Raw genomic sequence first — 10,561 nt, forward strand, 5'->3', positions numbered from 1 at the left:
ATCCCTAACTGAAATATCTACTTGTCTTTTCAGGCCAGAAACAGAATACAGAAAAGCTCAAACATTTTCAGGTAATGGCCAGATTGAAAAGGGCTGTATTAAAGAACATAAAATAACATTGTTGCTATTAACTAATGGTATTAGTTGGTACTGCTATTAATACAACAGAATTAATATAAGCTAATACCAGTATAATAGTAACTGCGGTCCCTTTATTGGTCTAATGTCAGCCACATGTCTGGAAAATAAGCATGGACATTTATGGCAAGACAGCTAAAGTGACAAAGTCACTTGCCCAGCCACTGCATTCTGCTAACTCCTTTTTCATTGACCTGTCATTATCTCAAAAATGCCCAGTAAGCCTGCAACTGTTTATTCCCATGAAACGCTGGCAGCTCCACCCCAAGGAAAGGAGGAAAGGGAGGTTTGACAGGGCCCATCCTTCTTTATCTCCAGTTGACTTGTGGCCTTCGCTGTTGACTCTACATCAAGTGATGATAAGTTAACAATGGAGCTCCTGGCATATACAGGACCTGGGGCTCTGTCCTCTATATGTCCAGGGGAAAATTATTTTATCTGAATGCTTAATGAATATGGTTGTTCTGCTTCTCTAGCCCTTGCTCAAAAGATTAAATGTCAGACCATCCAGTTCCTCCAAACCACCTCCACCTCCATCATTTTACAAATGAAGTCTAGGTGCCTGGTAATATTGTATCATACAGTGTTTTGCACGCCTAAGTAGCTGTAGTTATTTACATATTCTTTTCATTTCTGGTGGTCTCTGTTAGATCTAGCAGTGGAAAATGGATATTATGAGTGGATCAAAAGCTGCTGTGACATCTGGCTGGAGGCTTAGTGTCCACAACTCTCTGGTAACTGAAGGTTACAAAGGATAAGCCTGTCCACACATGGGCATCTGAATATGTGATGTACTGTCCCCAGGTCCCCAGGCTTTAAGAATAATTGTTCCAGTTCAATTTCAATTTTCAGCTTCAAAAGAATTCATTTCCAGTGTTACTCAACAGCAGTATGACCAGCAGGGCTCAGGAAATACTCAGTTGGTTTTGTACACATACCATTTCACACAGACAATGAAGATGAGTTTTATAATGAATTTTAAAGCAATAACAAGTCAAAACATTGGGTTTGTAAGTAGTACTGTTTTCCATTTCAGGCCATGAAGATGCTCTGGACGACTTCGGAATATATGAATTTGTTGCTTTTCCAGATGCATCTGGTGTTTCCAGGGTTGGTGTTCTAGTGGCTGATTAACCAAGTAGAATTCTGCCTCACCAGAGGTGTAAGCAATATGCATTTAAGTCCTCGGACAATGTAGTCAAATGTCTGTGTTACCCCTTACTACATTAACTCTGTAAAGAGTGGTGTTGCCAGATCTGAGGAGCTAGGGCATTTTTCTCTGCCTGTATAAGTAAAGCTAACACAAAGAAGGAAGTTATGCTGATTATACACATTCTTTACAGGCAAGCTCAGTGAAGAAGGAATTAATTAGACTGAAGGCCAAGAGATCCGAATCAATAGAGAATTGGGACTCTCTGGTTGAAATTACCCTACATTACTTTAGTGACTGCAACCCATCACTTTACTGAACTCTGCTCCTCAGTTTCCCTTCATTTTCTCCTTATAAGTCTTCAATGCGTTTCAAAGACAGTTGAATATAGCCTTGAAGGTGCCCCATCCTCACCATGAAGAAGCTATCGTACTAAAGAAGTTTAGGTATACACCTAACGTATGCAGGTATAAATTTATATAATTATGCTAATGGGGCATTAATAATAGGGGATAGAGGGGATTGACACCATTTCTTCAGTCTAGGGGGACAGTCTGTTAAAATAATAACAGATATGCTGAAGGTGTCTGCGGCTAATCATGAGCACTGTTCCAGATCTGTGTAGGACTTGTTTTTCCTCTGCTTCCTTGTTCCCCTTGGAAAGGGCCATAAAGGGACTGCTTGCCGCTGGGCGCTCTCACTTGCATTTTGCCGAAGGACTACTTGTTACTAGGAAATGGCTACTTCTCTGGTTTAGAGCATTCTGTCACCGTGCGAGGTTCATTCAGCAGGCTCCTGGCCACAGGTTTTTCCAAAGTACCGTGTGAGTCATGGAGAGGAGTTGATTGGATTTCACCCTCCCTGAGAGCGCATCAGCAGCACAGCACCCGCTCATCACAGCAGAAGAGAGCTGGCCTGCAGGGGCTTTGAGCTCCCTATTCCATCACAGGCAGGGTGACTCACCCTTCGCTATCACAACAAAAAGACAAAAAAAAAAATTTGGCAAACCAGTAACTTAAAACTACACACAGTGGCAGAAAGCACCCCATAAGGTGTGGCTTCAGATAGTGGAGCGTGAGACTGAAGAACTGCAAGGATTTATAATTGAATTTTTGAGACAAGGAGTTTTTCTTCACATATTAATTCTCACTTTTTACTCCTAAGAATTTGTTGGAAATGAGTGAGATTTCTGTAAGAAATTTTAAATTTAGACTTGTGATTAATCGGTAGAAGATTTGAGCTACTAATTGGGAGGACCTCTATTGGCTCCAACTGTGAACGCTCAAGAACATGAAGCACAGAAATGGATCTCTTAATTGCATCTCGGAAGCTCCAGTTATTTCTTTTGTAAATAGAACTTGATTTGGAGCCATGCCCGTTTTCAAAGCTGAAAACCCCTGAGAATTCTGCTGAGATTCTTAATTGGCAAGACCAGGTGCTTTGGGGAGGAAGTGAGAAATCAAAACTAGCAACAAAAGGAGAGGAATAAGGACGGGAGCCTGAAAAGGAGGATCTAGTGAGCCATAGCCAGAATGGCAGTTAATGGGAACACTAGCATCCAAAGATGACGGCCTTAAGAACAGAAATACTCACAGACTCAAAATCTCAAGGTTGAAGTTAAGAAGGAAAATAACAGCACTCTGGTGGGCTGAGCTCAGTAGAAACGCTCAGGTCCAGTCCACACACTACCTCCCCAAAGTGGAAGGGGGATAGTTCAGTTTTTAAAAATGAAGATAATCTCTTGGATTTATTTTTGGTACGTGTAAAAAAGAAAATGCTTTTCTCTCTACCTGTTGTACGTTTCACTGTCCATTTAGCCCCTCTTTCAGGAATCCAGCAGAAAGCAATTGTATGAAAGGAACGCATTTGTTATTTAACAGTTCTGATATTCGGTGAGAGAAGTTAGTGATCATCTATAGATTGTTTTTACCATATCAAGAGAAATCAAGAGTCTACCGCAAGTACAAAACATAGGTCTCCTCAATATAAAATGAAAGGACAAATCACTCTCCTTGAGAGCTTTAACAAGTGAAATGGAAATGGACCTCCTAAAGAGCATAAAGCCAAGAAAGTCAGATTGGGATGGGGCAGGGAACTGCTCGGACTTATTCAGGGCAGAGGCTTCTGGGCGAAGCTGTACAAATATGAAGAACTGAAAATACACAGAAACATGATGAAAATAGAAAGTGGGTGTCTAGGAAAATCAGACTATCAAATCATTAGAAGGCAGTGTCTTTAGGAAGAAGGACATAGAAGGAATGGGAATTAATAAAGCATTAATGTCAGTTTCAATAGAATGTCTTCAATCAAATAAAATGCTTTTCTAGACAAATACAATATTCCATATAATTTTAGCCAAACTTTTAGTTTTTACATTTTACGTTAGTACATTCAAGCGAAAGCATCTCCCTTTGTGTGCTATTTCTTGGTACTATCTTTACTCACTTGCAATATGCGTAGAGCCTCTGGCTGTACACTGTTCTTTCTTTTAAGCCATTTTTCACATATAACTGGCCGATAGTGTCAGAAGAGTAATTAAGATGTAATATAAAAGATAAGAATATGTGCTCTCTTGTTCCAAGCTGCCACATCTCCCCTTTTGCTGTGTTCCCTGCTATTATATTTCCTTAATGGTATTTCCAGCTTTCTGTTTAAATAAAGAAAAAATATAATAGTTTTGTCAAGCTATTCCTCTTTCGACCTTATCGTTATGCTGCTATACAGACCACCAAAAGGTAACTGTAGGAAACTGGCAAGGAAGAAATAAGTATTCTAGGGATGAGAAACAGCTCTAATCCTCTCATCATCACTATTGCCAGATGTTTTCAGCTGCACAGTATAATGGAAATACTATTGAGTGATGAGCTTAACTTTTTGTTTTTCTGATGTGCCACTTACAGATGCCAAGCAGGTCTGTTCCCACCTCTGATGAAGTATCAGGGCGAGATTTGCACAGCACAATTTATGAAGTTATTCAGCATATCCCTGCTCAGCAGCAAGACCATCCAGAGTAAGTATGAGTCGTGTCTGGTGTTGCCATGGGGGAACTCAGCATTTAGCTTCCACTTCCCTCAGAATTTATGGGAAGGCTCAGAAAAAAAATTTTTAAGGTAAATGATAACTTCTACACACATAAAAATGTACAGGACACTCCCCATCAGAAAATAATTTTGAGAACCAGGCAGACACAGATATCATCAGGGCCCATGCATTTGAGCCAGCGGTTTGGATGCAGAGCTCTAGAATCCACTGTCTACCATGTACATTTCTCCCATTCACAGCATGGCCCCTGGAATTCACACACAGGCCAGTTCACAAGCCATCTTGGTTATCTTCATGATTTTCTAGTGGCCGTGGTAATTTCAGAACTGAGATCTGTCACTAAAACGGGGCAGGGAGAGGGCATACAACCCAGGTAGCATCAGATGCCCATCTCTTCCATCTCAAAGCTGTCTGTTTACAAGTGAAGAGACCTACAGAAAGACAAACCAGAAAATCATTGAGGCCAAAACCAGAAAATGACTTGTCCAATTAACCTCAAGGCTGCCACTAAGAAGTCTCTGTTCCTTCTTTGTCCTAGAGGAACTAAGCCCGTATTCTTCTAAAATAATTAAATGGAATTTTTGTTTGTGTGTGTGTGAACTATAGCCGCCTGCAGGTATAACTGCCACAAACCATCTTCCATTATTTATTTGTCATGCACTGACTTAGAACAGAACATCAATAAAACCCACACGGAGACTTCCCCTCTGGCAAAAGAAACAGCTTCAGCAAAGTAACTCGTGTACACCTCTGGGAGAATCTCAAAAGTAACAAGCTGGGAGTAAACGAATGCATTTGAGATCATCTCATGGAGTGGAAACTCAGTCCTGAAGGGACTCTGCAGTCACTTAAGCGGGAAATGAATGATTACTTACTTCAGAGGCCCTGATCGGATAAAGTCGACCTAGAGTTGAGAAAATTAGGAAGAGTCTCTAATGGAGCTAGAAATTTCTGATTTGAAAAGAAAACTTATTTACTCCAATATTTTTTTATTTTGTAACTTTTTAAATCTAGTAGAATACTACAAGAATGGGATATTATTCCATAAAATAGATTAAAAATAAAAACTCATCTAAATGATACCTAATCCTCTTTATCTTTTAGAATAGGAAATTATGCGATCATTTATTTTTTCTTACTTTCTTTTTCTTTTTTATTGATACAGAGTAATTATACATATTTATGAAGTACAGTACAATGTTTCGATCAATGTGTACAATGTGAACTGATCAAATCTAGTTAATTAGCATAGCTGTCACCCAAAATTTGAGAATATGCCTGCTTCGTAAGACTGAATCCAATAAAAAAAATTTATTCTATTTAAATTTATTTCCTATATATCAGTAAAATAATTATCCTATTTAAATTCATTTATTTTCTATATATCTTTTGATCTAAATACCATATTTACTTTTTTCACTGGAATGCAAACAAACCAACTAATAATTTAAGGTTATCTTCTAAGTTTCCTAAGAATAAAGTAAATGTTAAGTTAAAATTGTAGACATGGCAGCTACAAATTCATAGCACAAAATAAAGTGATTGGGTTGTTTTGCATGTGCAAAACTGTCTAAAAAAATCACCCTTTGAAACTTGAGGCCTTTGAGATATAAGCAGACTCTTTAGAATTTCTTAAAAATACAAAAATTTCTTTCAGAAATAAATTTGGGGGCCAGGGATTTAGTTCAGTGGTTCCGTCGCCTGCCTTGTAAGCACAAGGACCTGAGTTCGATCCCTGGTACCAAAAAAAATTAAGAAAAAATAAATTGTGAAGGTTGAAGAGGAAGCAGAAATGCTTTTTAAAGCACTGTTAAAAATAGTGAGGTAAGACAATGCTCCTTTGAAGGGCAGACAGCCCCAGGGTATGGGCTCATTCACTCTCCAGATCAACCTTGGTGAAGTCTTCTCTCCCTGACTCTTCTCTAAGTCTCTTTCCCTGTTTTCTGTAGTTTGCTTGCTGTTTTGTTTTGTTTTCTTCTGTTTTGTTTCTCTGCATATATTTGCCTTCCAGTAGCTTTTTCATCCTTTGCTTCATTCTTTGCGTCCTTCCTCTTCTGAGTGTAACCCGTTTTCTCCCTGTCTTTCTCTTTCAAACTCCCTTCTCTCTAAATTCTTTTTAAAATCTTCCTCCTCTGTTTACCTTCCAACTCATCCAAATGGGAAACCAACATTTTCAATTTCCATATAGATTTATGTTACTCATTCTAAATTTTAAAAACAAGTACAATTCATTCTTTTTTCATCAGCAACTGTTGCACTTAGTTTATTTACAAACAATCTACAAATATTCCTAAGATGTTTATTATGTACTAGGGAGGAAGATTAAATAAAACAGTCTTTTAAACATGCCATAGGTAATGGGCTCCTATTTGCTAATTTTGACTAAAGACTAATGAGCCTTCATAAAATAAATATTCCTCCTTACAATAAATATTGCCTAAATATGCAAAACCATTTTTTTCCTCTCCTGATTGCCTGTGGTTTTATTCTCTAGGTCCAGTTAAATTCAAAGATCCTTATCATGAATGATGTATATTTCAGGTGCTTAGTAAATCTCCCCCATCCTCTATTTCCAAAATTAGTGTGGTAGTCTAGGGAAAAAATTCAACTTTCTTATACCTTTATTTGATCGCCACATCTTAGGTAAGAAAGATAACCAAAATTTTCATTCTTTAATTTCTTACACTATTTTCTTGAATACACGTGACTATTGTCTAATTGGACTGGTGTATAAAAAATTGGCAAAAGGGTCTATATTCATATTCTAGTATTCATTAGTAATCATTATTTGCCTAAATATTGGTTTACTGAAAGTTTATTGAAATGCTGTCTGTTGACACTATTAAATACTTTTGGCAAAGTTTTTTCCAAAGCCGAGGCCAACTGTTGGTATCTCGAAAACAGGTCCTTCAGGTAAGTAATCCTTGAGTTTCAAAGGGTGATTATCTACAGAATTTATTGATTGCTTTCACTTCGTATTTATTGATAAGTATAATTTCTGAGTCATGTCAAAATCCTCATATGATTTGCAGTTATGGAAAGGAATAAAATAATGTAAGGTTCTTTTACTTGTAGACCTGGAAATCCATGGAAGAGCTCACATATCTCTTACATCTCTTCACTAGGTGAATTTTCCTGGGCAGAGCAATACTTTGGAGTGAAATAATAAAGAAACATCTAAGGACAAATAGTGGAGTTGTATATCCCTCTGGAAACGGTAAAGAAGGCAGCCTCTTACTTTTACTCCAGGACCTCTTACCACTTCTTCTACATGCAGAATAGAGGTGTCTGTTACCCACAGTGGTCTGCAGGTTTTCCAGTCTGCACACAATGTATTGTGTGACCAAGGAACATGGTGGACATTATCATGCTGACTGAGAGAAAAAAAAAAGAATGATGGTTCCCTGTCAGTCTTTTTATATTAAATTTTTCTAAAAAGCACCAATTCATTCTTTCTACACCAACCTTGACCCTGTCTTTTCTCACCTACAAATGCAGAAACTCTACATTTGCAAGTTTCTCATCAGGCTTTATTTTATTAAATTCTCAAGGCTACAATTTTCTTCCCCAATTTTTTTCTTATTATTTGCATCACAAAAGTAAGACTGTGCCTTCTGCCTGGTTGTCAATCAATGTGTTTGTCAGGGATGTTTTTTAAAAGACGTACAAAATGCTTAAGGAAAGGATTTATTAAAGTTTCATGTAACTTTTGTTCAACAGAAAAATGAATCAAAATAAATACTGTGTTTTTGTTTTTATAAGTTCTTGATTTTTAGTCTTGTATAGTAAAAACAAAATCCTATATCTACGATTATACATAGAATTAAATTTTTTCTTATTTTTCCAAAGTACAATAAAACATAAGTTACAGAGAACTATTAAATAAAAATCTTACTCTCCCATGGCTGGTTGTTTTATAGAGAAAAGGCAATTCTTTAAAAAATAGAAAATTTCTTTCTTGAAATAGTTCAAGTATACCTCCATATTTACATTGTACCTCCATATTTTCATGAGAGCATATGGTGAAAAGGAAATTAAGACTGAATCCCATGACTCCTCCTTTCTGGTCTTCTCTCCATTGCAAAAGTTAATCCATTCTTCCAGAAACATTTTCTTCTGCATTTAATAAAATAAAAACTACCTATTTAAGGAAAAAAGACTCACGTTCATTGTGAACACACAGAATGCTTGGCAGCACAGAAGATTCACCTAAGGCAACTAAAATCACTTAGAAACAAATAATCTGTCAGTATTTCCACAGTTTAGCTATTTATATATTTATTCATAGTCTTTCCAGCTTCAGAAAGAATTTAAGGTAGTTCATATAAATGAATAACAAGATAACAAACACCTAAAAAATAAAGTTGATAAGAAAAATGGGATGAAGGAAAAATAGACAAAACAAAAGCAGAAATAAGATTAATAACCACTGTGATGAATTTCCCTTTGTGAATGTGGTTTTACACCAAGATCATGTCATATACAGATTTACATCTATGGATGGATTCCTAAACTGAATGTCATTTGTAAGTATCAAAGATAAGAAAGATTGCCACCCAGGTGGAGGGGTTAAAGGGATGGCAGAGGAATGGGGAAAAAAGCAAGAACCAAGATACATCATGTAAAGGTACAAATTCCCAATGACGAATGTCATCATACCATATACCTAAAATGTACCAATAAGCTGAATGAATTTTTAAAAAAAGAAAAAGAACTTAGTTGTAACAGTTCAGGAGAAAAAAAAGGTTGCCTTCCCACAGCAGGTCTGGGAGCTCACAGGTTAGCATCGGCAGTAACCTTCCACCTGTCCCCGCTCTCCCAGTCTTGTGTCCTCTCCTTCCTCGGTGCCATTCTCTCTGCTGATACATCATTCACAAAACCAGTGAACTACGACGGTGACTCTGCGTCCCTCTTCCTAAACCCAACCCTAAAACGTTTTACTCCATAGACAATCTGAAAGATAGTAACATATTCACGATTCCCAAATCAAAATTTTAGAAAAGCAGGTACCAAGATCACGTATGTCTTCATGAGTTTTAAATTAGACGATATTTTTGTTTAGCTCTCCAGGGTTTCTCGCCAAAAATCGAAGGAAATGAAAACCTATGCTTACATTTTTTAAAAATTCACATTTCAGTTACTTGTGAGTCCTCTCATTTCTATATCTGTCGCTCTCACACAGAAATACACGGCCTCCCTTACTGCGTGGTTCCACTCAAAGCAGCAAGGAATTGCTGAAGGGAGAAAAGTAAAAAGATGCGGAATCCAATTAACTTTTGCCGTCATCGGTGTGTAATGCTGTGTGACTCACTGCTTTTTTTAGTAAATAGGGATGAAAATCTCATAAATTAATCAAGGTTTCCAAGGGAAGTGACGAACCAAAACCCAGATGTTCACCTAATTAACAAATCAATTTTTAAAACCAGCCTAAAATTCTTACCTATGACTAAACATAATCTTAGCTATTGCTAGGTTTGAACTTTATATTATTGCTTCTAACTTGAAGTAGAATCATACTATTCGTGTTTTTTTTTTCTCCATTTTATTTTTTCTTATTATTTTTGAGAATCACAGCTCATGGATAGACTTTTAAGCAAAATATAAAATATTTACAAAAAAGTGCAGTTTCCTTTGGCTTTCTGATATTTGTACTTCCATATGAATAAGACCATTTTACTTCAACTACACATACACTCAGACAATATTATCCTTCATTTCTTCTATGTTATGTACCTTGCAAAGTTTTGTTGGAATAATAGAAATTAAGTGATCACACAGCGTGTAGGGAGGTATTTTACTCTATTTTATTAAAGTTTTATTTTAAGAAAGTTTTTATTTTCTGCTTTTACATGGTTATATATACACACACGTGTACTCATATGTCATTATATTTTCTAAAGTCCATGTTCATATATAAATAAATACATGTTTTAATTTCATGAGGCAATAAGAAAGCAAAGATTTTCATTTTCCCACGGACATAGAAAATAGATACATGTGAGTTTAAACCTGTTATTCTCTCCACCCTTCTGATCTCATAGACAACACTATCTATTGTGACCAACCTTGAAATTTATAAATACTCTCACATAATGACCTCTTTCAGTCTTTACAAAAGCCCTGTGGGCTAGAACAGTTTCCCTCTTCACAGATGGAGAAACCAAGATTCCAGCAGTTAAGTGATTCTGCTAAAGACACCAAACTAATGAGTGGCACAGGTGATCTTCAAAC

The 10,561-nt window shown here is 36.8% G+C and overlaps 1 protein-coding gene across 6 annotated transcripts in view; it reads left to right on the forward strand.

The window, feature by feature from the left end:
• Positions 1-8,054, forward strand: part of Hepacam2 (HEPACAM family member 2) — a 44,732-nt gene extending 36,678 nt beyond the window's left edge. For 3 of the 6 annotated variants that reach the window (XM_033758448.1, XM_010603457.2, XM_010603458.3), the window contains 4 exons: positions 34-71; positions 1,175-1,248; positions 4,189-4,298; positions 7,456-8,054. In XM_033758448.1, the coding sequence (XP_033614339.1) occupies positions 34-71; positions 1,175-1,248; positions 4,189-4,298; positions 7,456-7,459 (226 nt within the window). In that variant the 3' untranslated portion in view covers positions 7,460-8,054. Of the gene's footprint in view, positions 1-33; positions 72-1,174; positions 1,249-4,188; positions 4,303-7,455 lie in introns of those variants that run through there. The other 3 variants (XM_033758431.1, XM_010603454.3, XM_033758441.1) reach the window with 2 other exon arrangements.
• The last annotated feature ends 2,507 nt before the right edge of the window (positions 8,055-10,561 follow it).

Source organism: Fukomys damarensis, unplaced genomic scaffold (genome assembly GCF_012274545.1).
Source record: "Fukomys damarensis isolate Sample0158 unplaced genomic scaffold, DMR_v1.0_HiC HiC_scaffold_4, whole genome shotgun sequence".
Lineage (NCBI taxonomy): Eukaryota > Metazoa > Chordata > Mammalia > Rodentia > Bathyergidae > Fukomys > Fukomys damarensis.